We start from the raw sequence: 27,275 nt of genomic DNA, 5'->3' as shown, positions 1-27,275 counted from the left end.
GATGTAACCAGAAATGTATATGTAGCTATACTGAGTGGCTGTGCGCACGTGCGTGTTGGGGGTAAAAGCTAAGTCTTCGTCTTCCCTGGCAGAGCTGAAAACTCAAGAATGAATGGTGTGAGCCTGTTATTTAGAAATGCTGAGATAATTAGCAGAAAAAATAACTGAAAGAGCTTCCTCTATGGAACAGGATTCGAGGGCGAGGGGTGGAGTTGGGCAGGAAATGGTGGTTTCTGTTTTAAGCCTTACGTACTGCTCCCTTTTATATGGTGTGTGCGGTGTTGTTTTGCTTAAAGAAAAAAACCAGGCACGAGTGGTGAGGAATGAGCCTGGAGAGGCCGCAGGGTCAGGTTAAGGAAGGTCTTGAAATGGTGGTAAGAAGCGGAGACTCGGGCAGATGAAGGGGCCATGGAGTTCTTCAGGAGTGGCTTCCGGCATCTGGTGTTGTGGTGTGCCCTCCATCTCTGCCCGTGTCCCTCCCGCCCTCTGCTGGAGGCCGCCCTGAATGTGCTGTGTCCTCAGTCCCCTACCAGACTTCCCACCAGTGGCCTCTCCCTGCAGCCACCTCGTCCTGCAGGCCTGGCACTGATAAAGCTTCTCCCTCTCGCTGGGGTTCTGTGACTCCTGTTGGTCTCCCCAAACTCTACCCTCACATTTACAGACAGACCAGACTCCCGCTTTGAGTGCAGCTGTGTCTCCTTGGCGTTATGACTGATGAGAAAAACCTTTCCCTAGAATATTACATGAATATTCATGGGAGTGCTCGTGTCATTTCAAACCATTACTTGCTTGCATGCTCTCAGCTTACCCTCCACCAGAGGGGGTGAGGCTGGAGTAAAGGATTAAGGCTATTTAAGGTGTTTCATTGATTGAAAATAAGAAGTGTCTTGGGTCAAAACCCCTGCGTGCAAACAGCCTCATGTGTGATTTTCAACATGAACAGCTATCAGGTGTGTTCTCCGCACATACCTGTTGGTCTGTCTGGTGCTTATGACAAGGCCTGGGCCAGTCCCCTGCCTCCTGCCTTGTGACTCAGGTGCGGCTCTGCAGCCTGGAGACCTGCTCTGCTTCTTCAGCTCTTGTTCCTTGTTCATTCAAAGTGTGCTTTGAACTTGGGCACAGCTTCCCTTTGCATAGCCGCCCCACCGTCCTTCCCACCAGCGCTGTGACGGGTAGGGGGTAGGGGGTAGGTGATGCCAGCGCTGCCCCCCTTAATGCCTGTTGGCTGATGTCATTCTGAATAGCTTTCAATCTCAGAAATGTCCCCATATGGGTAAGTTACGCAGTCCCTTTCCTGATGAGTGAGTCAAACATATAATTGGGTGCTTCAGTAGTTAAATTTCTATTTTAAGGAATTGAAGACATTACTCGTTCATTACTTCCTTTTTAACAAACAGTGTTATGTGTTGTACTAGCTGTGGAGCAACAGAAATCACACAGAAGACAGGGTGGGGTTGGCCCAGGAGTGCCCGCCATGCTCCCCGTTTTAAGGCCTAAGTGGCAGCCTTTCTGCCAGCGGCTTATGGGAGCTGGCACTGAAACTTGCCCTGCAGGCTGGCCTGGGGTCTGTGAGGTGCCCCCCTGTGCCCAAACTGGGATGATGGCCCTGTGAGCCATTTAGTCCCTCTTTTAAAAAAGTGAACGGGGCAGCCTCGCGAGAACGCAGCGTGAATAGCGCAGCAGAGCGGGAAGTCACACAGCCCGCAGCCCGGAGGAGAGAGCGGAGGGGCCGGGAGGGGCCTGAGTGACGGGGGCCGGCAGCTGAGGCGGCTGCGTGAGCTGGGAGGCCCCGTCCTTCTCCTGGCCCGGCCGGGCGCCTCATGACTTGTCACACCCCATGTGTGACAAGTCCTCGGCCCTGCCTTAGAAGAAGGCAGAGTGAGAGCTTGACCCCTTACTGCAGAAGCCACCACCAATCCAGCCAGTCTCCCTGTGTCTGCTCCGTCTGTTCTTCCCCTGCAGCCGAAGTGGTATCTTTACAAAGGAAGTCAGGTCTTCCACTTCATTCCAAACCCTGGCAGCCGCTACCCACCTCACCCCAGTGGACACCAGAGTCCTTAAAATCGCCTCCAAGGACCGGGCAGCCCTCCCCACCTTGTCTCTCGGCTCTAGCCACCCTGGCCACCTTGCTGTTCTCAGGAGCTACAGTCCCTGGCCACCCCCACCCCCAGCCACACAGCTCCACGGTGGCATTACTTCTTGTTTGTTTCCTGCCCCCCCGCCCCCCCCCCCCCCCGCCCCCCGCCAGCAGGCCTGCTCCTCTGATGTGTGTCCAGGACGCCGCACAGCACGCAGGTGCTGAGTGAAACGAATGAGGATGAGATTAGAGACTTGACTGGAACAGAAACTCTTCTCTAAGACAGAAGATAACCACAACTGATGTTAAAAGCAAGTGACAAGAGTGTGGGAGAAATATTTACAACATGTAGATTAGTAATCTACAAATCGATAAGAAAAGATAACTGATCAGAAAATTGGCAAAGGACATGAGCAAGCATTTCACAAAAGAGGAAATACCTCACACTTAGGAAAATATATCAGAGTCTCAGTCACCAGATCACTGCAAACTGAACAACTGTGAAGCCATTTTCACCCATAGACAGGCAGAAATGAGGGGTGTCCTTTGGGGGCAGTGGGGGGCCTTGGGCCGGATGAGAGAAAGCTCTGAGCACCAGGCCTCCCTGGCCAGCAGTTCTGCCCGAGGGCGTCTGTTCCGGAGAAATGCTCTGCCACTTGACTGTAAGTAGAAGATGGAAGGAACCTGTCTTCTTCAAATGGGGGTCAGCAGCCACACAGGTCAGCCCTGGTGCCGCAGGGAAGCTCTAAGCTTTGGTCTGAAAAAGAGCAGAGCGGGGCAGTCCTGGGGTTCACTGCGGATGGGGTGGGAAGGAGAAAGCGTAATTGCAGCATCGACAGCCGGGTTTATGTTAGTTGCCTCTACAAAACAGTGCTTTTTACAAATATATACGTACATATCTATTTATTATTAGACAAGAAGGAAAAGGGTGGCCAGGGTCCTGCCCTTGAGACACCTGTGGCCACCTTCAGATGTGACTGGAGGCTGCGCTCTGGTGTCTCACTGTGGATGGTGTTTCTGCCCCACTAGGACCCTGTCCAGGATGGCAGAGTCACCCCCTACCCCCAGCCTGCTGCAGGAGTTTGCACCCCACCAGGGGGTGGGCCCTGCAGTCAGACGGGGTCAGTGCCAGGTTTGGGACTTCGGGCAAGCTGTGGGACGTCTCTGTGTCTCAGTGTCCTCATCTGGGCATGGGGGCTGGAGATAGCACTTGCCCCATGGGGTGCTCTTAGGGTTAGATGAGCCCGGCCATGTCAGGCTGGCCCAAAGGGAGCACCCAGGAGTGTTCCCACATGACGATGCCCCAGCTGCTGTCACCTGTATGTGTGAGTGGTGAAGTGCCGACCCTTTAGTCCCACCCTCGAGCAGGTGGGAGGCTGTGTCTGGGTCCCGCTGGGGATGTTGCTGAGGAGGTGATGACAGGCACGTGCCGAGACGTACCTGGGTGAGAGGTTGGCACAGAAACCGGAAGCCTCTGGGAAGTCTCACGGTAGGGGGCTGTCTAGCTATTCTGTCCATATCATGAATAATAAAAATACGATAGGTGTCCATTTACAGTCATGGAAAATGTTTGTTACAAGTAAAAATAGCTGGTTAAGAGATAGCATATAAAAGACCTAGTTCTCTCTATGTGTATGTATATTTATGTGTATATGTGCTTATCTATATACTTACCTTGAAATAATATAAATATGTGTCAAGAGAGAAATATATGTAATACGTATTATAGAGGAGAGACACAGGAGATGTATACATAGATAGACACGTGTGTGTGTATGAGAGAGAATGAAAATACAATACATAGAGCAAAAGTCTGGAGGAATATAAAGAGTATCTACCAAAATGTCATCAGTGGTTGTCCCTGGGTGACAGGATTAGGGTTTGTTTTTGCTTTCCTCATTACTGTTACCTAATTTCAACAACAAACGTGTCGTGAATGTGACGAGTGTGCAGAGAAGAGCAGCTTGGTGGGGCACGGGAGGAAATAGAATGGTGATAAAATTGAACTTCTTTGGAGAGTGTTGCCTTTGGATTTTTTGTTTTTGTCTCAAATCTGCCTTCTGCTTTCAGCCCATGACCTCATAACATACCGTCTGATTACGATCTCTTAGTCTTTCCCTTGGGAAATGTTATCTTATTGTGGAGGCCCAGGGGTTTTCAGGGATTGTGTGCTAAGAAAGTACTCGGGAAAGGAAGAGGGGAACCCATTGCTTTGGTTGAATCTGAGAAAAGAGCAGCAGGGCAGCTCTTAGACTCCTTGGCCTCCAGCCCGAGACTGCTGGTAGGGAGGGCGAGGGAGGAGGCCGCACCGAGGAAGCCACTTGGGCTTCACCTCAGGAACTGGGCGGTGGCAGTGAACCGGTGACGCTGCTTCTGCAGCTGGAGGCTGATTGGCCCAGGAGGGCAGCTGGCCAGCCCCGGGGTTCAGGAAGCAGCTCTGAGCTGTCCTGGTGGGGCAGCCCTCAGGTATTCCTGGCTTCGCCCAGCCCTACCTCCCAGGAAAACTTTGCAGTTCTCCTTTGAAGAACAAGACCGAGCCACCTTTGGGGCTCTGCTGTGACGGAGAAAGATGGTCCTTAAAACCGAGGAGGAGAGCGGTGAGTCCAGTCTCGCCCTGGGTGTGTGGAGTGGGGTTTAAGTATCTCTGTTGATCAGTATATGAAGTCCTGTGACGACAGTTCCACTGCCCTCTGGGACAAGTGGCAACCCAGACTCTGCTTTGTGTCTTCCTGTTTTCCGGAGGAAGGTGGAGGGTGCGTTAGTGTTCAGAGGCTGAGGCGTGTGTGTGTGTGTGTGTGTGTGTGTGTGAGAGAGAGAGAGAGAGACAGAGACAGAGAGAGAGAGACAGAGACTTGGTGTGTTTTTAAGCCAAAGAATCTCCGCCCCCACCTTTGCCCTGGGTGCTTCCTGGCTGAGGGCGCAGGAAAGCTGGCGCTCGAGCCTGTGCTTCCCGCATCTGAATAAGTTGGTCAGAAGCTCTGGGGGTTGCGTGTGTGTCCACAGTGAGCGTCACACTAAAAGGAAAGGATGTTAGAGACCTGGTGGAAAGCACCAGTGAGCTCCAGGGCAAATGGTGTCTGCTGTGCTAGATACGGTGTAACGCAGGGGCCTGCAGGTAGCTCGCTCTTCCTCTTTTGAACTTCCTTCGTCTGTAGACAGTGACGCTGTGAGTAAAAGGATTACAAATTTTGTGGCTTATGAATCCCAAAAGAGTCTGCGGGAGTGTCTCAAAGCATAGGTCAGGGCTTTACAACGTTCTGGAGTCACAGGTTTGTGTGTGGACGTGTGGATTTTATGTGCTGCCTTCACCGGATGGCAATGTTCTAATGACATAAGACACAACGGCAAAATGGATACTGGTTTGTCGCTGGTAGTGGATGATACGAGTAAGTTTGAAGTAAACATGAGGCCGTATTTCAAAGTGGGTTTTGTAAAGGTTGTAATAAAGTTTGGGAGTCCTTTTATGCTTTTCCTTCCCTGGTTCTCTATGAAACACCTTCTAAAGTTTTACCTCTAGTCATGCAGATGACCTTGGGCCGTGTGTGGGGTGCTTTGGGAAGCTGTACCGTGCGTGAAAGGCTTTAGGAGAGAGGGACATACCGTGTTTATAATAACACTTCTGCATTTGAAGAGGGACAGTGACGAGAGGCAGTTCTAGGTCAGGCTGAACTGCCGTGGGCGGGGGGGGGGGGGGGGTGTTTGTATCCGAAAGTCCAGTCTATGGTAGACTCTAGTTCAAAGGTCTCTAGTTGAAAAGTGGGCACTTTTGAGAGTGGAAAAGGACGTCACTGGGGCAATAGGTGTGACCCACTGGCCTGGGCAGATGGTGACTGCTGGTGACCGTGTCCTCTGGCCAAGCCTGGCTGCAGACCCACCGAGGAGGCGTTGTTTCACGACGGATGTCATCAGCCTCTATCAGCCTCTGACTATCCGAGAGCTTGAAAATCCCATACCAGCCATTCAACATGTGGCACTTGCTTCAGGGGTGGGTGTCTGGGGCACCATTTTAGGGCAGGGACTTCAAACACCAGAGTTTAGGGCTGGACTCATGGGCACCTTTGCTTTGAAGAAGGGGCCTTCAGAAATGGGCGCTTCTCTCCATTCCCCTAGCCCCCTCCTGGGACCTTAGGGGGGCACGTTACCCTTTTAACCACTGCTAAAGCCGATGCCCCTTGGTGTTGAGATGAGATGCAGAAATGGCATCAGGCACATGTGAAGTGAAGGGAGCCGTGGACTTTCCTTGGGCAGCTCCCCGAGATCCCGGGGAGGGAGAGAAGGGGGAGTTAAGTGTCAGCCTTATGCGCACGAGAACTGCTTTTACTAGATTTTTTACCCAAAGCACATGCCCAGTACAGGGAAGTGGGGGGTTCTGAAGATTTCTTTAAATAAGTCAGGCCCCCTCCTGATGCACCACCAACTAAGAGCCACAGCCCTTAAGTGACAATTGGTGCTTTTTGCCTCTGTCCTTACTGGTGCTTTCGCTCATCAGTTTCTGTTGAGTCTTTCGCAGGTGCGCTAGGTGGGCATGGGCCAGTGGACTGAATCAGGCACAGCTGTCTTCACTGCCGGAGGTGGGCTTTTAGCTGTTTAATCTTAGCTTTCGGATGCTTAGTTCCCCTTGATTTGCCTTTGAACCTCCTCTTTGGGGTGGAGTCCAAGCCCCTTGCTGTGTGGGACACGAGCCTCACAGTACTCCCTGGGCTCTTCTGAGTGCTGTCCCCGTCCCCATGTGTCCTGGGCCCTGACCTGACGCAGGCACCCAGCCACGCCTGGCCTCCTGTCTCGTGTGGCGTGGGGGTCCACACTGGTCTCTGCTTCTCTGTTTGGACAATCCATTCATCCTCAAGTCCTGGCCCAGAGGCCCGGCCCCCCAGAAGCCTCTTGGCATCTGTCCCCAGGTGTCCCGGAGTACTGGGCGTGTGCGGCCGTGGTGGCAGTGTGTGGTGCCCTACAGGCTCATGTGTGTCCCCCACTGGCATTCACGTTCCACTCAGGGAGGGGCTGGAGCTATTTAAATCCCAGCTCCACGCACAGGCTGGGCCTCTGCACACGCTCAGTGCTGAGCTGACGGGAGCCTGCTTGTAACAGGGAGAGGAAATAAAGAGCCGAGGCCTCAGCCAGGGATCCTGGCTTAGCACTGAGTCTGTTAGCGGCTCGCCTGGTAGGTTCTTCATGCTCGGCGAGTCTTCTCTGGAAACGGGAGGTTACCCCCGGCGTGTAGTTCATTGTCAGGAAATAGGCATAGTTCATAGTTGGACTTTGCTGTCACGTTCAAATAAAAATGGAAATGAAAAAACATTTTAAGCTGTAAGCCACCATGTGAGGATAAAGTAGTAGTATTTATAGGAAAAATCTCCAAACAGAAGTAAGTATAGTGCCTCTGCATGAGGGTGTTGATTTTCGGTTGCATCTGAAACACGCCCCGGTGCTAACTTCCCCCCTCATCCCGTCCCCTTACGCGTTCATTCCCTGGGATTGTGCCTTCCGCATTCCCTGGCTGAGGTGAGGGCTAAAATGGCACGCTCAGGTGCTGTGACTGTAAGTTCGTATTCCCATGGAGTGAGTTCTTACTCCCTTCTCTACGGGCTGGGTTGGTATTTTGCAGAATCAAAAATGGTTACATCTTTATTTTTAAGCAGGAGCGCTTGGCATTGTACAAAGCACGCCTCCCGGCAGACCTGCGTCACCATCTGCTGTGACAAATTTTGAAGGGGACTCGCTGTGGTCTGAGTGTTACAGGCTCCCCTGCGGAGCACACCAGAGAGGAGGGCCAGTAGAGTTTGTTGTCAGAGGATCAGAACCGCCCTCTCTTCTTGATGAAGACTGAGCAGAAACATGGCACGGGGTCTGCTCCTTTGGAGAAGGTGGACCCTTACTCGTCTTCCACGGCTTTCTGTGGCCACCCATGTTCACTGTTACGGCGTGTAGAAGCGTGAGGCCGGCCGCCGTGCTCAGGACCTTGAATCCAGGAGGCAGGTGGGCTGTCTAAGGAGCCAGCGTCATGGGCAGGAAAGGCAGGGTGTGTGGTCCTGGCAGGCCCGGGTCTGCGGCCTGAGGAGCCCTTGTCAGCCTGGGGCGAGGACGAGGCAGGTGCCCAGACCTGGGAACGCGTGACCCTCCCTGTGGCTCTGGACGGCTCGCGGAAGGATGTTTGTGGTGGCAGCTGACAGAAGCCACATAGTTTACTGCTGGCTCCATCCAAGGTAGAGGCCAGACCTTCTGGGAATTTTTAATAGTATCCGCTCCCTGCTTTCCTGTTGCATTTGACAGCCCCCTCCCCCCCCCACCCCCCAAAGGCACCTGCACTGAACTTCCTTGTTCTTTTCTGTGCTCAGGGAAGATGTCCTTTACAGAAAAAGTCTTGTGAGTCTCCTACTTACCTTGTGAAGCTCCAGCTCGTGGGGGATTTACATGGGTTTCATCTTGCAGCTGGGACCGTCACCCAACACAGTGCGGTCAGACTCGTGGGGCCACGGAGTGTCTTAGAAGTGACCTGGTCCAGCCCGGCCAGCTCTGCCAGGGAGAGCCATCAGCACGGCTCCCGGAGGGGCGTCAGAGTGAGCCCGGAACTTCAGCTAAACAGCACAGTGAAGACACGATGGTCTCGTGACTGCACGTGTTCTTCTCCTGAGTACGTGCTGTGTTTGCTTATGTGGCGATTGGTGACACTGTGGGAAACGGGGACGGAGAAGTCCAGTCCTGCTGTCCCCAGCTCCACGTGGTCAGGACTTGGCCCAGCGCTTTTCCTTCCTTCCTTTAGAAAATAATTTCTTGACTTCGTGTGTTCTTCCGTCCTCACTCCACAGAGAAATCATGAAAGCCTAACTCCTGACCTAAAAAGTGACTTTCTTTTCCGGGTCAGTGGCTGTTGCTGCATCTCCTTTCTGGCGTCTAAAGTCTCTCCTCTTTTGAATTTTCTGTTAAGCGTTCAGGATTGTGATTCAGAGAAGCCGGATGGATTCCCATGTATAAAATAATGGCCTGGCTCCAGCAGGGGCTTCCCAGGCCTTGACCACAGGACTCACGTGCTTTTCTTTCACAGTAGAAATACGAGGCATCAGTCCGAGCAAATGGTTTGGGTTCGTGCCTGGTGACGTTGCCCTGTTTTCTCTGAATAGAAATTTCAACATAGACTTTTGCCTTAGTTGTGGATCCAAATAGAGTTGACCCTTGAACAACGTGGGGGTTAGGGGCACCCCCATGCTGTCAGAAATCCAAGTGTAACTTTTGACTCCCCTAAATCTTTAGTTGTCTCTGTGTACCTTTAGGGTATTGGTTCCAGGACCCCCTGCAGATGCCCAAATCCTCGGATACTCGAGTCCCCTCTATGAAATGGTGTAGATTAATGCCTACGGTCGGGGAGCTGTGGTGTTCAAACCCGCGTTGTTCAAGGGTCGGCTGCATGCGGAGGGGTCTGAGACGAAGTGTGGGAGCCTCTGCTGCGCCCTGTCCACCTACTGTCTCCGAGGAGCGTCCCTGTTGGCGGTTCAGGTCCATCCTTCTCAGAACCTGTGCCTTTACCAACATGGGTGCCCTGTGCATGTTTTTAGGTTTTGTCCTTTTTTGTATGTTTGTTTATCCAGAGCAGTGGTTCTTGACCAGGGCAGTTTTGCCCTCAGGGGACGTTTGGCACTGCCTGGAGACATTTTGGTTGTCACACCTGGGGGTGGCATCCAGTGGGTAGAGGCCGGGGTACAGCCACACATGCTCCATTGCACAGGACGGCCCCCAACATGGGGCGATCTGCTGAAATGTCAATAGTGCCGAGATCCAGAACCCTCGTCTAGTGTAATGATTCATTTTGTTTTTCTCTTGCCTGTTTGGGACTTGTTCTAAAAGCCTGTGTCTCCTCCCGTTTAGTCAAAGGCAGTGTTTCTCCGTGGTCTGCAGACAGGTGCTTCCGGTTGTCGTGCTCTGGTTTAACCTGGGGGGCCTGGCACCCCACATCTGTGTTTCACACCGTGCTGGTGGGGATCCTCGGACCCTCTGAGGTCGGGGGGTCACTGCTGTCAGGCTGTAGTGACGCTTCTTGTCACCAGCCGTCTTCCACTATTGTCCCCAGGATCACCCTGACCACAGTGGGCTGGCCTGCGGTGTCGCAGCCTCTGGTCAGGAAACAGGGCCATTGCAGTGTGGGGACAGCGGCCAGCACCGCGTGGGGGCATGCCCTGTGGTGAGAAGGCAGAGCACCCATGCAGAGAGTGGGCCTGAGGCCTCCGGACAGGAAGCGGAGCCGAGGAAGGAAGGGAGGAAGGGAGGAGGTGGCCTGTGGCAAGGGTGGCGGAATAGCCCGCAAGGCACTCCTAGACCCTGTCCTATGTCCTCCCTCAGGACGGAGAGGGCATCCTAAGGAAGGGTTAACCCTCCTGGTGAAGCAGCCATCAGGGTTTTGTTTCTGAGGGGAGAGAGGCAAGTGCTGCCTGTGAGCGCAGAGCAAACGCCGTGGTGCGTCCCCTCCCCCGCAGGAGCCCGAGTCGGGGAGCGGAGGGAGGGGCTGCCGTGATCGCCTGGAGGAGCTGAGCGGGGCGCACTGCGAGTGTCAGCCGGCAGCCCCACACACCGCCATCCCCGTCCACGCAGCCTTGCCCGCCAGGATCAGCTCCCTTCCTGCTGGGGGGTGCCTGCTCGGCTTTTGTTTCCTCCAGCCCCGCCCCCACCCGGGCTGAGCTGGCACACATGCTGTGCCTGCTCTGTGCCTCCCTCCACCTGGCGCTGTGGGAGCACCCAGGAGCCTGGGGTGGGGGGGTCGTGGTGCTGGTCCATCATGGGCTGTGAAGCGGACCGTGGCGACCTGCCCAGGCTTTGACGCTGCTGCGCGGGGTTGCCAGGACACAGGGGCCTCAGGAGAGGGCACTCGCCCTGGGTAAGAGCCGGGTGGGTGGGTGGCGCGGCGAGCCCAGGTTTGGAGCATCATGTACCGGGCGGGGACCCTGCTCTGTTATCTGCCTCCTGCCCACCCCCAGGAGCCGGCAGAGCTGCTGTCTGAAGGGCTGGTCTCCGCACCGCTGTCTGTGGGTTCGCATTCTGCTCTCTTCTCCTAGGGCTTTTCCTCTAGCTCCTTCGGATAGATGTTCAGGCTTTCAGTGTGGTTTCTTCTGGGCCTGAGATTTAGGAACAAGCTGATAACCAATTTCCATGCTCCTGCTTCGGTGAGGTTAGAAATAGGACGGCAGGAAGCCGAGGGACAAATTCAGGGCGCTTCTCCTCTCTGGAGCCACTGCAGGAGTTTCTCTGTTATTCTTTAAGGACTTTGGAACCTTGCCTGGGTGTGGGGAGCCCTCTTTCCAACAGTGCATAGAGAAATGAGATTGAGGTGCACATTTAATTTGATCTTAGGTGTCCGTTCCAGCTGTCAGACGGAGGAGGATGTGACAGTGTGCAGAAAAATGCAGGGTTTGCAAAGGAGCAGCATGCAGATAGGTTTTAGGTGAAGTGAGAGAGCTGACTTCTTAAAATCCCCTGAGCCTCTATTTTGGACATGGAGGGGGTGTGGTAGCGCAGCTGTGGCTGACGGTGATTGCAGCTGGCAGGGGCTGCCAGGGCTCTGGAGCCCTACACTGGGGGTGGGGGGAGAAGGAGGTGGGGCCGGAGGGGTGGGGGGCTTGGTGTTTCTGGTGGACTGGGGAACTCCAGGCTTTCCCTGGGAGGGAAGGACTCTGCCACTGTCTCCAGGGGGCCAGAGGTGGAGAGCTCTTCCTTGGTGAGCTGGGTGCAGCTCCGCTCTCAGCTCCTGCGATCCGTTCAAAAGCAGCTTTGGAGACGAGGATTGGCAGTAGGAGTGCTAGAAAGAAACGGCTGCAGAATTCCAGCTGGATCCGAAACCAGCACTGCCAGGTTTTAGAAAAGGTTGAGGTTCTGAAAATGATGATTTTCTAGTTTAGTCTTTATTGAAAGCAGATGTTCACGTTGTTCTTCCAAACCTAACTTTTTGGATAAAATTTTATGACTTAGTTTCTTTTACTGCCTTGAAATTTGACCTTTGCTTAGCTGGTTAAGTCATAACGTTATGCAAATTAAGGCTTCAAAATGTGTCGATTCTCTTCTCTGTGTAAAGGGTAAAATACCTTCTTTTATAAGACAGCTTATGGAGCTCTTTAATATACATCCTCTCATTCGAGAAGGGCAGGGATGGAGGGATGGTGACATGCCCCATCCATGCTTAAGGAAATTGGGGCGGGAGAGGTGGTAGCCCCCAAGGTCACAGCACTAACTACTCAGTGGAAACCCTACACAGGTGTGTGTGTGTGTGTGTGTGTGTGTGTGTGTGTCCCCACCCCCGCCTTAGCCCTGGGCAGCGTCTCAGCTGAATGAACAGGCCTGAGTGTTGGGTTGGTGGTTAGGAAAGTTTTCCTTAAAAATGCGGAATATGGTAATAAAATCTTTAATATACTCCTAGGTGGGAGACTGGGTGGTTTTGTGTGGAAAGAATTTAAACTAGAAGAGTCTATATATGCGTATTGGCAGTTTCTAGAAGGCACCCCCCTCCCCTTCCCCATGTTGAGTATCAGCTATGCTGGCCATATGCTAATTTAACTCTTTCCGGTCCTGGTCCGGGGTGTAAATTCTTTTAAAACCTCTTAGGCCATAAATTGGTGATGAGATATTTCTTTTAAAATGTTCCACACAAAAGTCAAATGATAGCTTCTTGAAAGAAACTAAGGTAAGCAGAAACCAGAAAGTCAGGATATTGCTATTAAATTTTTAATTATGGTAAAATACACATAACATAAAATTTGCCGTTTGAAGTGTGCAGCTCAGTGGTGTTAAGCACATTCACATTCTTGTGCAACCAACGTCCAGAGCTTTTTCCTGGAGCAAAACGGAAACTCCAGCCCCAGAAAACAGCAGCCCGCCCCCCCGCCCCCCCCCTACTTTCTGTCTCTGGGGACTTGACCACTCTCAGCCCCTCATCTGAGTGGAATCTTGGAGGATTTATCCTTTTGGGACGGGCTTATTTCTCAGCATAAAGGCCTCAAGCTCATCCATGTTGTAACGTGTCAGAATTTCCTTTTTAAGGCAGAATAGCATGGTACTATTTAGAAAGGATTGCTATGGTTTTGACCTAGTAGGAAGGAAAGTAATCAGTTTCCCAGAGTTTCCTGACTTTCCACAAAGGTGTGAAGTGAATGGCCACCTGTGTGTCCCCATGTTCTGGGCTTCAGTCACATTCCTTTGCCATGTCCATCTTCTCTCCTACACTCTGGTCTTGACAGCTACCCAGAGACCTGTTTCTAAATTCAGGACTTTCAGCGAAATGAATACAACTTTTAGGGATCTTTGTGTTGCCTTTACCTGAGAGACACTGAATTTCGACTGCAGTCGTATCTGTCTTAACAATCTGACCCCTGTATTTCTAACATCATCACGAATTCAGAGTTTTATAAAAGTTGGCCGAACGTTTGTCTCTCCAAAGCCTGAGTTCTTTCTAGTCTTGAATTTTTCACCTTGTGAGTCACTGGGATTTCCTGGGAGATGAGGTGACGTTCCCGCAGGGCAGGGCGGGGGAGGTGATCTGAGGTAGCAGCTGCCTAGGCTGAGGTCAGAGGGCTGAGGTGTGACCCGCACAGGGCCTTTGATCTTCACGTGTTTGGAAGGGGACAGTCACCCCTTCCTTCACTCTCAGATACTTTCCCTGATTTGCACTCTTGAACCCCAAGCTCTTTGTATTATAAATGGCGATGCACCTTCCATCCAGAGCCAGGAAGGAGGGAAGGAGGGCATGGCACTCGCTCCCCTCACCCCGGCCACCCCTGCTTTATGTGGGCTGACGGTTAGGCTCCTGGGGTCCGTGTTCTCAGCCTCCTGTCTCAGTCCTCGGGAACTGCCCAGGGCTGGGCCTTGCTCAGCAGGGGCCCCTGGTACCGTGCGGGCGGGCGGGCTGGGGGCCGGCAGTGTGTCCACCGGCCAGTGCCCTCCTCGGCCCGGGGGGAAGTTGGGCTAGGTCGTTCTCTGGCTGTCTGTCTCCTCCACTCGTGGGGGAAAGAAAGGGAGGCCTTTCTGGACTCGGCCCCACTTCTTCAAATGTGTCTGTGCTGTGCCGGTTAAAGTTGGACCCTTCTCCAGTGCAAGGCAGGGGCGGTAAGGAGGACGGTTGACGCTCATGGTGGAGAAAAGAAGGCCAGCGGTGTGTTTAAAGCTATAGAGGGTCCTGGTGTAGCTACGACCTCGGTGGTGTCCTGGCCCTCGCGCACGCTGTGCTCACTGTTGGGTCTAGGTCCCTCCGGATGGATGTAGGACAGACAGCGCCGTCCGTCCTCTGTGGTTCACAGTGGCCTGTGCTCCTGCTGAGCAGAAACTGCTGTCAGAACCGCTTTCCAGTTGAAGTTCATGGCGGGTCACTGGGCACCTGCCCGTGGCGCTGAGCAGGGAGCAGCTGGGCGGGAGCCTTGGTTGCCGGCCACGCGCTTGTTCCTGGGCCGCTGGCGGGGAAGGAGGCCGTGTCCCTTTAAGACAGCCCTCCTTTGTGTGCGCCGTGTGGAGCACATTTCAGCTCTGGGTTTCTGCCACTGGTAAAATCTGCAGAGCAACATTTAAATAAAGAAATAAATAGAAGCGTCCCTGTGTGGCTTTTCTATTCACAGCTGAGCACAATGACCCCTTGTTGTGGCAGGCACTTGAATCCCCTTCATTAATCGGAACCCTGCAAGGGGATGCTGAGGGGCCCATGCTGGGCTGGTCCCCGCGCTGGAAGCAGGACACCTTGTGAATTAACCTCTGCAGGAACCAAGTCTCAAGGCCTGGGGACCCTCCGGCTCTGCTCCTGTCCTCTGGGCACAGGCTGCTGCCCCCCGCCCCCATTCTTTCCAAGAGAAGAGGGCTTAGCTGCCTTCCTGGCGCAGAAGCTGCTGCAGCACGTGGCGGCCGGGGGAGGAGGAGTTGTTTGTTGCTCTGCCATCTGGCCTGTCAGCCCATCTTGTACATTTTAACCCTGGTGGCCACGCAGGAAAGCCGCGGCGTGGGTACATGCCCTGCCCAGGGGCCCGCGCTGCTTCCCCAGGAGCTGGGGTGCAGAGTGGACGTGGTTGTTTTGAGTCCCAGCTCCTCCTTCCTGTCCTGCTGTGGCGTCCGGGGATCCTCAGACACCAGCCAGGAGCGCAGGCGTCACCCCAGCCCAGCTCTCCAACCAGAGCTTGGATTCTTTGTACTATTAAACGAAGTTAAGCGTTTTGTGTGTGGAATTGTTTTTTCCCCTCGTGGGCAGTCTGAGCATGAAGATTTATGTTGCACTGATAAGATTAAGTTGAGAAAAACACATTTATTAAAATATTGTATTTTTTTTCTCATCTCAGAGCACAATTCTAGAAAAGTGAGATCTAACAATCTAATGAGATCTGCTTTTCTTCTGTAAGTTCTTTGATGATTCATTGGAGCAAAAGGAAAGCGACACTGATTTAAGGTCACGACATGTAGAGGGAAGAAGTGATTTAGAATTCGTGTGGTTGATGTCAGGACACCGCATGAAATAAAGTGAACAAATGTCTTGTTTATTCTGACTGCAAATTGGCTAGAAGCTTTTTGTGTCCAGCCATGAGGTCACAGAAGGCCTGTATTTCCTAATAACCAGAGATTAACATTTTCACTCTTCATTTTTAAAATGCAGTAGTACCTCAATGTACGTTTTAGGTGAGCGTTCAGAAGCTCATGTGCCCCATAACCCCCGGCCCCCCCGACCCACTCCCAGAAGCAGCCGCTCGCAATTCCGGGTGTTGATCCTCTGGTCGGTGCTGCCAGATGCGCGTTTAATATTCTTACATCGCTGACTTTTACTGGAGTCAAAGATTATCTCCTGACTTCCTCCACCTACGTCACCCTCGTCCTTCGCGCTCTCCCTGTCCATTTTTCGTAGTTTATCACAACTTTCGTTTCCTTTATTTTCCCCTTTGAAGCTCCATGTGCTTACTTGCAACGGGGGTTCCTCGTTGGTCTTTTACTCCTCCCCCGCGTTCCCCAAGAGGAAGCTGTGGGGCCTGACGGCCCCTCCCTCCGTCCTGCACACCTCTGTCCGTTCTTCCTCCACTTTGACATGGTCACGCTCCATCACATGTCACTTCTGTCCTGTAACCTGTCTTAGCCTTTCTGCTGTGTCCACACGCTGACTTTACCGTTAACCGCAGTGGGGACCCTGGAGCTCAGCCTGGAGCCACCGTGGGCCCTGTCAGTTCCTTCTCTCGGGAGGAGTTCCCACCACCACCGTCCAGTGGGCTCTTCTTCCTGCGCTTCCCCTGATGGCGCACACAGGGATTGGTTTCCAGTTACAGCGGACGCTTATTTCATTCACCATCCCCCGTCCCGTCGTTTTGTTACACTGTTGACGAGACTTGACTCGTTTGGATTAATTAGCCTGCAGTGACATGGGTTTCCTTACGTGTTGTCAAGTAGGGGCTTGCTGTGTGTACCTTTTCATTCTGTTGAGAAGACCGAATGCTGCCGTCTCATATCATAAACACTCCTCAGTGCTTTCTCATTCACTCTCTGGGTCAGGATCAATTTCATTCTTTGCAGTGACTTCTGGCAGCCCGTTGGCTTCCTGTTCCAAGCTGTCCACCACTCTTTCATCCTCTGCCTTCTGAATTTTACTGTGACTATCTCTCTGTGAGACTTTAAAAAAAGCTCTTTTTAAAGTACTGAATGAACAGACTTTTTGCTTCTATTTTCAAGTCTTTGCGTTTTGCTCTTTGTTCTGTGGGAGTGCCTCAGCTTTATCTCTTATTCCTTTGTTGACTTGTTTTATTTTGGGGAGAGGCTGGAAGGGCAAAATTTGTTTAATTTCCAAGAGCTTATTTTTCTGTAATTGTCCCTTTTCAGGGTTTCCTGTTCTTTGAAAGTTGTCTTTTGTTCCCTTAATTATCTCTGTCTGCTCCAGGGTGGGTTTTTCTGTTCCCTGCCTGTTTCTCATGTGGGCTGTAGGCTCAGTCGTCTCTAAGAGCGACACAGTGGACAGGTTACGTTGCGGCTCTGTGATGGGTGGGCCTCCTGGACCATGAGCCTCTGCTTTCGGCTGGATGGGCATGAGCCAGCCTATTTGGCTATGGGGCAGTGCCAGGTCTCCCAAACGTTGGAATGGGAGGCTTCATGGGCCCAGTTCCCGTTAGCTGCTCGCTCACCAGTTGCATCATTTCTTTTGTCTTTGCCTGGGAATCATGATGTATATTCGAAAACTTTCGTGCGCTAGGCTCTGTCCTGGGCACTGCCAACACAGCAGTGGCAGCCATGCAGGGGCCCTGCCCTCCTGGAGTTTGCATTCCCAAAGGAGCTGTCAGCACTCCTCTCTCTGTCCTGGACACTGCTGGCGTCTCTTCTGTCCATGGCCCCTGGACTCTTTGATACTGTAGACTTATAGCTTTTAAAAGTTCCTGTGCTGCTTCTAAAATAGTACCTCAGAAGGTGGAGGACTAGAGGCGCATTTTGCGTTTATAACACAGAAACTAGACTCTGACCTTCTAGAAAAATTGTCACATGTGACTGCTAGCCCACAATGCTTAGACTGTGAAAAGAAAGCAGCCACAGAGATTTTCTAGTTTGGAACGATAAAAATTGGTTTCTCGGGGTATATAGCAGTCTTGAGACATACACGTCTTACACGACGGTTCTGGTTTTCATCAGCCTGTATGAAAACCTTGGGTTCGGTTCTGCTGCTGTCGAGACACATTGGGGATCTGATGAAGCCGCCTCTGTAGGGTCCAAACCAAAGCCCGATTAGTTACACGCATGGACCAGCGGTTAATAAACGAATTACTGCCTCAAATTTTCAAAACCATGTTAAGTTAGAATGAGTATTTGTCTTCTAGAACGGCAGGAAGTTCGTTTCTTAAAGGGAACGCGTGGTCTTCATGGACCAGAAGTCTGTGTGGTCTGTGGGGGTGGCCCAAGCGGTTGAACTCCTTAGGCACACTTGTCCCTTAGGTGGGGGGTGGCACTGTGGGGCTGCGCAGTCTCCAGGTGGTGTTTGCTCTGACAACGGATCCGGCCGCAGTGTCACCTTCTGCAGCAGCCGTTGGAACGCTGGGCCCTGAGTTCTAGGGACCCGGTGGGAGGCACAGCCTGGGCTGGACCCCGGTGGTCTGACGGCGTCTTCCGGGTGGTTCCCTGCCAGCCTCCAAGGCCATGGGGGGAGGCGGTCTTCAAACCACGGCGTTCGGAACATTTGTGAAGCTACGAAATCAGTTCAGTGGGCCACGGCCACTGTTAAAACTAAGAGTAAAACAAGTGTCAGTGGATTTCCCATGATATCATCCCTGATACTGTTGTGTATGGGGGAGACTGAGTCATGATATCAGATGCATTTCTTATTGTGGGTCTTGGCGTTTAGAAGGCGCTTTCCTAGAGGAAGGTGACAAAACACTGGATGAAAAGAGAAAATCCAGCTGTTAGAAAATACAGCTTGTTAACGCATGCTGTCGACGTCATTGTGGCCTGTGGTTTCCACCCTTTTGTTGCCCTACATGGTTTTTATGAGCTAGTCGGGGAAAGTTAACTGCCCTGTGCACGGAGTCGATTAAGTTTCAGCGCCATAGTTAGAGAGAGGGTGGGTGCGTCCCGACTGCTGTCAGGCGGAGCTGTTGTCCCTAGTCTGCTGTCCAATGGGAAGGTGCCACCAGCCACAAGTGCAGTGATTCAAATAATATATTTGATTTATCGTTATCACTTTAGTGTGTAATCAATATAAAATCTCATTAAAGAGATATTTTACTCTTTCATATAAATGCTGGTGTGCATTTCACACACAGCACCTCTCAAACTAAGTTTGCCACATTTCAAGTGCTTAATAGCCACACGTCCCATGGCCACCGTGGTGTACATCGAGTTCTAACTCGTGTAGATGCCTGCTCACAGGAGATGAAGCATCGACGCACTGCCCCAGCCGTCAGGCTGCGCGGTCCCTCGGCTTTGGCCCAAAAGGGAACAAGAGCCGACACTTGAATCACTCTGCTGGACCTCGTCCTCACCGCAGTCTGATGAAGTGCCACGGTGTCCCCACTTTACTGGTAGTGAAACGTGGCCCGAGCAGGTTAAGTGACTTGTGTAGTGACCTAATTGGTGCGGGTGGATCTGAGCCCCGTGTAGCCGATGCCAATGCTTGTTCTTCCGTTGACCACACGGCTTCCCCAGCACAGTCAGAAGGGTCATTTTACGGGGTGTCTGTCCTGAGCCCCTCTTTTTATAGGTGAGGAAATGGAGTCTTGGAGGAATGCAGCGAGTTTTGTGGTGAGAGCTGGGATCGGAATAAATTAACTTTGTTCTCAGGATACGAGCTCCTGTTAAAACATGATTGAAACGATGTAGAAGGTGTAAAGCACAGAGAAAAGCCCCCATAACCTAGTCCCCAGAGTTAAGCACCGTTTTCAGTTGGGGGTAGATTTTCTTCTCTGTGCATACAACCCCCCACCCCATGCAGAAATGGCACACAGCTCTTCAGGCCTTGCAGTGTGCCTCCCCCGCCCACCTAAGGATGTCACGGGCATCGCTCCATGTTGGACTTGGCCTGGGGGCGCGAGCTGAGGCCTCGAGAGGTGGGTTGACCAGTGGGGATGGTTGTGGCCGGCCCAGTGGAGCCTCTTTCCTTCCGGCCTCACTTACCCTGAAGCACCCTTTTCTCTCATTTCTCGTGCCAAGGGCTCCTATAGCAGAGCTTTTCCTCTGTGATCCCAGGTCCCTTTCCCCTTGACATTTCTGTGGTATCTTTGTCCTTTTGTGGTTTCTGAATTTTATTTATTTTTGGCAAGATTAAAGCTTTCTTACAATACTTTTCTCCTGCAGTTCCCAGTGACCTGACTGCAGAGGAGCGTCAGGAGCTGGAGAACATCCGGCGGAGGAAGCAGGAGCTGCTGGCCGACATTCAGGTAGGAGGGCAGCACGTGCCCCTGGGGTGGCAGGAGGGCGACACGTGCCACTGGGGTGACAGGAGGGCAGCATGTGCCCCTGGGGTGGCAGGAGGGCGACACGTGCCCTTGGGTGACAGGAGGGCGACTCGTGCCCTTGGGATGACATGTGTCCCGTATAGAGTCTTCTGACGCCTGACTTGCTCTCACTGCAGCTCTGGATGAAGTGTAGGTATTGAAAGTCACCTTTGCTTGACAGGTGAGAAGGTGGCATCTCAGAGAAGTGAAGTGGTTGTAAGCAACACCCAGCCGGTCAGTTGTCAGAGCCAGAGTGACCCCCGCTCTCCTGATTGTTGAGAGGCGCGCGGGCAAGGGAGGCATTGGGGCTCCGGCTGCGGGGCGAGCAGACCCCACGGCCAGGCCCTGAGGCGGCCACTTACTAGCAGAGTGATTTTAGATGCGAGAAGTTTGGTTCCTTGAACTTGAGTTTCTTCATCTGTACCATGAGAGTGCAAACGCCTGTTGACAGGCTGCTGTAAGCATTAAATGAGTTCAGGTCTGGTCCCCAGGGCTGCCTAGTCAGCCACAGCTATTTTATCAGTTTCCCTAAATTCCTTTGCATAACTGCCAAGCTTGGTAGGAAATCAGTCACAGAAGCCATGACTTGGATTATCTTAGCCCTGAGGCAGCAGATGTTAGTCTTGGAGGATTCCTCGAAATGTTTGGGAGCTTGGGTGGGGGACGGAGGGGCTGTATCCTGTCACCCCCACGCTGCAGAGTGGACAGGAAAGACTTGACTAGCTCTGGTGTTGGTTTGAGTGGATTTTGACTGTTTGCCCTAATTTTTTGATTCCTGTTTTGCTGGTCAATTAGGAAAGCTTAGCAGTTTTCCCCTCAGCCCCTCCCTGTGACCGCAGTCCCTGCTCAGGGCCTGCTGACCTGGGGGAGGGAGGCAGAAAGCCGGCCTGGGCTGGGCATTCCCTCTGCTGCCGCTTGGCTTGGCAATGTTGGCCGGCAGCCTGAGCACGGGCTGGTGGGCAGAGCCTGTATTGCCGGTGTTTGGGAAGCCACAGGTGGGCTCCGAGAGGCAGCGTGGAGGCAGCCGGAAGGAAGACACTGATTTGACACCGTGTCTATGATTATAAACTTCCTTCCTAGACTGTAAACCCCTTGCGGGCAGGGGCTTTCTTTTTCACCTCGGTGTTCCCTGGAATGCTTAGCATCTGGCAGGAGCTCTGTAAATATTTGTTGAGTAGATGAATTTTCCAAAATTTTTTGGATTTTTGTTTTGGTTTGTCTTACTCATTTTGCTCTATTTTATTTTGTTTTTTATTGGAAGGAGTTATGTGAGATTTCAGAGGTTTAAATGTGATCTGTATCTTCCTCTTCTGGTAATCCTGGGCTGTTTGTTTTGCAGAGGCTGAAGGATGAGATAGCAGAAGTAGCTAATGAAATTGAAAACCTGGGATCCACAGAGGAAAGGTGAGTGTGTCCTGCTGTGGCTGGTTCTGTGGCCGCAGCTCCGCCCAGCGCCCAGCCGGTAATTGTGGCGAGTTCATGGAGGAAGTGTCCTCTCTGTCCTCTTTCCCCAGCAAGCACTCGTGGAGCCACACTCCCTGCTTTCTCCCCTTTAGTGTGAGGCCTCGTGGAGGTGAGGGCTTTTGAGGGGGTTGCAAAGGCTGAACTTGGAAGGTTCCCCAAAAGCCTTCAACTGCCCTTAATTATTGTGTGAATTACTATTTCTTCCTCTCTGTTGTCCACTGTGTTTGTATTTTAAAGTTTCTGTTTTTCCTTTTTGTAAAGGAAAAGCTTAATGAAGGCTACGAGGGAAATAAAGCAGGCTGGATTTCCCCGTTTTGTCTGGTGACCTTGGGCGCCTCTTTGTACCTCCTAATGCTTAAAGACAAGAGGATGCGGAAGTGAAATTACAGTGCAAAATGAGAAGGGGCATTTGCGGGTTATCTGTTTCTTTTAACTACGTGAAATGTTAGTGACTTTGAGAGTTTAGTTTTGAGTGGGGTTCCCAGACAATTTTCTAACTGCTCGATGTGATAAATGGGCTGTTTCTAATTCCTGCGTGTCTGTGTTTTTCTAAGCCTAAGTCTCCATGTCTGGCTCTGGAAGACTGTTTGACTTTGTTATTTTAAACTCCTGTGGGCGATGCCATCAGGGATTAGTGAAATCGCGCGCTGTACAGAAAGCGGCCCGCTCATCAGTGTAGTTTCTGCATTGTCTGTTTTGGATTATAGCTTGCTTTCCATTTTTAAAAATTGTAGCTTAAAAGAAATGGACAAATTGGAGTTCATCAAAATTAAAAATTTCTGCTCTTATATAAAAGATACTATTGAAAAGAAATGAATAGGCAAGCCACTGACAGGAGAAAATATTTGCACTACTGTATTTGAAAAAGGATTTGTATCCAGAATACATACATACATACGTATATAAAGAATACATGCAACTGAATAATAAAAAGACAGCCCAAATAAAAAATGGGCAAAAAACTGGAATAGACACTTTACAGAAGAAGCTGTATGTGTGACACCGAAGAATGCTCACATCGTTAATCTTGAGATGCCACCCCACACTGACGAGAAGCAAGTGGTATAACCACATGGCGAAACTCTTTAGCGGTTTCTTACATTAGACACATACCCATGCTGTGCCCAGCAGTTCACCTCCCAGGCACTTACTTAAGGGAAGGGAAGCATGTCCACACAAGGAAGGGCTGAACAAGAATATTCACAGCATTCGTATTGACAATAGCCCCACACTGGAAAGAGCTTAATTGTCTACCAGAAGGTGGAAGGATGGAGGTAAAAGCTAACTCACATGACATCCACTTGCTGGGGTGATGAAAACGTAACACTGGATTGTGGTGCTATTAGCAGGCTTACTAAACATCAGTCAGATGTGTGCTGAAAATGCCATGTAAGTGGTAAGTTGATAAAGTTACAAACAAAAAACCGCTGGAGTGGAGAACGAATGAGCCTGGGGCCAGGGTCAGGATTCCACTTGCCCTTCCATCGTTAGACCTAAGTGTGCCTGTGCTTTCCTGGATAAGTTTTTCAAAAATCCCTACACATCACTGGGTGCACGTGGGAATTGTCTTCGTCTTTTGAAACCTCCTGATGACCTGGTTACTGAAGTGGCTGTGATGGTTGTTTTACAGGAAAAATATGCAGAGGAACAAACAGGTAGCCATGGGCAGGAAAAAATTTAACATGGACCCTAAGAAGGTAAGTGAGAAGGACGCCTGGGAGCCTGTAGTCTTTCGGCCGGGGTTCTCTGCCAAGCTCAGCCTGGGCCTGGCGGTGTTGGTTGCGGCTCGTACGGGCAACATGTAAGCCCTGCTTGCCAAACTCACTCACCTGAGCCTTTGTGTCAATCGGCAGGTCTTCACTAGACACTTCCTCTGTGTCAAGAGCACCCACACCCATTCTTCCTGTGCCCTTTCGCTTCCTTTCTAGATGTTTCCGGGGTAAACATCATAGGTGTTTGTTGTCTTTCCTAGGGGATCCAGTTCTTAATAGAGAACGATCTGCTGAAGAACACTTGTGAGGACATTGCCCAGTTCTTGTATAAAGGTGAAGGGCTCAACAAGACGGCCATCGGAGACTACCTAGGGGAGAGGTGAGACCTCAGGGGCACGTGGGTGGGAGAGCAGGGAGGTCGGGAGTTGAGTAGAAAATTTCAGAATGCTCCAAGATCTTAAGGAGAGTTTTGTCCTGAGGCAGCAGCAGCCACAAGGTGCCCCTGGGGGCAGCAGCTGGTGTGGGGGGGTATGAGAGCTCCTCATCGGCTCATGCAGCAGACACGGGTACGGGCTCTTGCTCACTGTGTGTGGTCGTGGGACTCAGCGTGGGAAACCTCCTGGCTGGGGGTTGGGACGACCTTGGATTTTTAGCATCAGAGTCTGACACCTGCTTTCCCCGCCCCCGTGTCTTTTGTTTTTCTTGATAGAGATGATTTCAACATCCAGGTTCTTCATGCCTTCGTGGGGTTACATGAGTTCACTGACCTTAACCTTGTACAGGCTTTACGGTGAGTGTAGTCAAGGTGGGCGCCTTGGAAAGTGGGGGAGGCAGGTCTTCGGGAAGTGTGGCAGTTTAGGGAACTTTTACCTTTGGGGGTTATTGAGACTATCTGGAAGTATCTTAAAGAAAAGCAGTCTAAAGGCCTATGATTAAAATGATTGGCTGGTTAAAGGGAATTGAACTACGATGTATCCTGAAAGCAGATTTTGCAAAAGTCTTCCAAAGGTTTTTCATTTAATATTCTGGAAATTTTTGAAATTTAAATTTTGAAATCTTTCCTAATTTTCACTTTAGGAATTTTTTAATTTCCTGCTGCCCTAGATTAGGAAGTGGGTAGTTAGCTGTGCACTTCATCTGAGAAAGAGAAAAGTAAACTAAATTTTCCCTAAGTCTGTTACCTTGTGCCTTCTGAGAAATTGCCATTCTGTATTTTCACGGCTGTAAGGGTGAATGATAACATCCTCTTTGGTGTTGTCACTTAGGTAGATGAAAATAATCCAGGTGAAACCTATTGGCGGTGGGTCTCTCTTTAAAGGGATCATTGTGAAAGCTTTGATGGAAAATCTCTTTCCCAGCATCTCATCTTGTTTTACGGAAAGTGGAGTTCCTTTAGGATGAGCATTATTTATATTTCAGTTTCATGTATTATTCTGAGGAGGAGAGGCATTCTCTTGAATAGGAAACTCTTAATTTTTTATTTTTTACTCAATACTTGGCCTTTGACTGAGAGAGCGCACGCTGATATGGAGTGCTAAGTTTGTGTGACTGTCACAGAAGACCGTGGCCCCGCAGCTCTCCCTGTGGCCTTTGGGATAAAAATCACTGGGAGTGTAAGGATTCGCGGAGAAGTAAATTGCCTCCCCAAGTCCTGTAACACGCCCTGTCTTCGTCGCACAGGCAGTTCCTGTGGAGCTTCCGGCTGCCGGGAGAGGCCCAGAAGATCGACCGGATGATGGAGGCGTTTGCCCAGCGATACTGCCAGTGCAACAGCGGCGTCTTCCAGTCCACGGGTGAGTGAGCGTCCCTGGAGTGTGGTCCCGTCCTCAGGTTCCTTCCTCCGCACTGGACCATCTGTGAAACGAAAGGGCTCAGGTTCATTCATACCTAAGAACATGGATCTAAATGGTATCAGGGGTAGTCAAAACTTGGACACAATCCGAAAGCCCAACAGGAAGCAAGTAGGAATAAGGAGTATCTCTAAATCATGTAACTATTTGAAACCATGTTTTTAAGAGAGTTTTTATTGGCGTAGGAGAAGGCCGAGAAGACTGCAAAAAAGCAGGATTCCAAACTCTGAATTCCAATTTGGTTGCAGCATGGGTCTGTGCGGTGCTGTGGTGACGCGCATAGAGGCACGTGTCAGTACAGGGGACAAAATAGGTTACTGCGAGGCGTGGGTGACGGCGAGGCCGTGGGTGACGGCGAGGCGTGGGTGACGGCGGGGCGTGGGTGACGGCGGGGCGTGGGTGACGGCGGGGCGTGGGCGACGGCGGGGCGTGGGCGACGGCGGGGCGTGGGCGACGGCGAGGCGTGGGTGGCGGCGAGGCGTGGATCACACAAGGTATAGGGGCTTGTAGGCCATTTGTGTTTTCTTTTCCGTACCCTGTGTTGTTCTCCCGGTTTTCCGCGGCGGCCGTGTTCTGTTACGGTCCGAGAAAGCAGGCGCAGTGCAACTTGGGGTACACCGGGTGTGCCCTGCCGTGTGCAGTGGCAGCCGCCGCTGTCCGTGAGCGGCCGGCCCCGGGGCCTCGTCCCGCGCTCTGGTCTCCAGTCAGCGGGCGCTTCGTGTTCTTCCGCGCGGTTTCTCATCACCTTCCTGCTCTGTTCCTCAGACACATGTTACGTCCTGTCGTTTGCCATCATCATGCTCAACACCAGCCTGCACAACCCCAACGTCAAAGACAAGCCCACGGTGGAGCGGTTCATCGCCATGAACCGGGGCATCAACGACGGCGGAGACCTGCCCGAGGAGCTGCTCCGGGTGAGCGCGGCGCCGGCACACGTGCCCGCGGGCGTCTGTGCTTCCCACTCGCTTAAATTCCATTACAAAGTTGGTGTGAGGCTCCCGGGAGGGATCGGGAGGGGAGGTGGCCCCGAAATCTGACACTAAAGACATGAATGGAAGTCACGCTGCTGTCCTCCCTTAATTATCCGTCAGGCGTCTTATTTATTTTGTCACCGAGCTGCCTGAAGGCAGGAACGGTCATTTCTTCCTCTGCTCTCAGCGCCTAGCAGGGTGTGTGGCATTCAGGAGGCACACAAGTGCTTGCTGAGTGAATGAAGACAAAGGAGAGGGTGGAGCGCTATTTCTAGAATCAGAGACATGCAATGTCATCTTTTATCCCAGAATCTGTATGAGAGCATAAAAAACGAGCCCTTTAAAATCCCAGAGGACGATGGGAATGACCTCACTCACACTTTCTTCAATCCAGACCGCGAAGGCTGGCTGTTGAAACTCGGTAAGTGATGCCCTCTGGGTCGGGGCTCCTGATAAGGAAACTTAGCAAGAAAGGGTGTGTGTGCTTGCACACATGTACACGCGGTGGGACAAGGTCCACCTCCAGAAAGGAAGTGAGTGTGGGGACGCTAGAGACGTGGGGACAGACTTCACTCCGCCATCAATATTGCCCATGAGTGTTTGCGCTCCACATTTCCACTCTGGAAGCGAGGGACCAGGTTGCGTTTCAAGGCAGTGCCTGGTCCTTTTCCCTTCCCTGCCCTCTGAAGCCCTGGGAGGGTGGCCAGCTGCATTCATCTCTCTACTTCCCATCACACACATGTGTACTGGTGCTCCTGCTACCCCGCCCCGCCCCGGTGCATCATCACCCCTCCTACATCTGGCTCCACGGCAGCGTGCATGGCAAACCCGGAGGCCTTGGCTGCAGCGCGACCCACGCCACTCCTCATTCTTGGGCACTGGTTTTTCCTCCTCCTTTCCAACGCAATCAGCCACATCAGTGATTTTGTTCACTCAGGAAAATAAAACGTATCCCTCCTCCCTCTGCCAAAAGTGAGCTTATATGGCTGAGATCTGTGACATGCCTTGTCACAGAGGTGCTAGAGTCACTGTGGGGCTCACACGACGTTCACGTCCACACGTGACTTTTAGTAATTATTCCAGAACCCAGAGAGAGCCCTGGACTCCCTGGACATAATGATACCAAGTTTTTAGCCACAGAGAGAGAGAGTCCTTTCCTCCGTTTTCCGCCTTGGCCTTTTGAAGCGTGGGTTCCCATATGCTATCGGGGTGCTCATCAGAGTGAAGCTCCCTTCTGGTTCAGCCGCTTGTCACGGTGAGATCAGAAGTCACTACTCTCGGCCATTACTGATACGCCTGGAAAG

The 27,275-nt window shown here is 51.8% G+C and overlaps 1 protein-coding gene across 4 annotated transcripts in view; it reads left to right on the top strand.

The window, feature by feature from the left end:
• Positions 1-27,275, top strand: part of CYTH1 (cytohesin 1) — a 70,075-nt gene that overhangs the window by 30,124 nt on the left and 12,676 nt on the right. The window contains exons 1-9 of one of the 4 annotated variants that reach the window (XM_074320622.2): positions 4,495-4,674; positions 19,835-19,917; positions 21,314-21,378; positions 23,069-23,135; positions 23,411-23,529; positions 23,860-23,940; positions 24,831-24,943; positions 25,766-25,914; positions 26,281-26,392. In XM_074320622.2, the coding sequence (XP_074176723.2) occupies positions 4,647-4,674; positions 19,835-19,917; positions 21,314-21,378; positions 23,069-23,135; positions 23,411-23,529; positions 23,860-23,940; positions 24,831-24,943; positions 25,766-25,914; positions 26,281-26,392 (817 nt within the window). In that variant the 5' untranslated portion in view covers positions 4,495-4,646. Of the gene's footprint in view, positions 1-4,494; positions 4,675-10,546; positions 10,941-19,834; positions 19,918-21,313; positions 21,379-23,068; positions 23,136-23,410; positions 23,530-23,859; positions 23,941-24,830; positions 24,944-25,765; positions 25,915-26,280; positions 26,394-27,275 lie in introns of those variants that run through there. The other 3 variants (XM_088802430.1, XM_019735630.3, XM_088802431.1) reach the window with 3 other exon arrangements.

This window comes from Rhinolophus sinicus, chromosome 12 (assembly GCF_057876585.1).
Source record: "Rhinolophus sinicus isolate RSI-liver-muscle chromosome 12, RSI-T2T, whole genome shotgun sequence".
Taxonomy (NCBI): Eukaryota; Metazoa; Chordata; class Mammalia; order Chiroptera; family Rhinolophidae; genus Rhinolophus; species Rhinolophus sinicus.
Note: the sequence above shows the minus strand (reverse complement) of the source record. Positions and strands in the feature narration are given on the sequence as shown.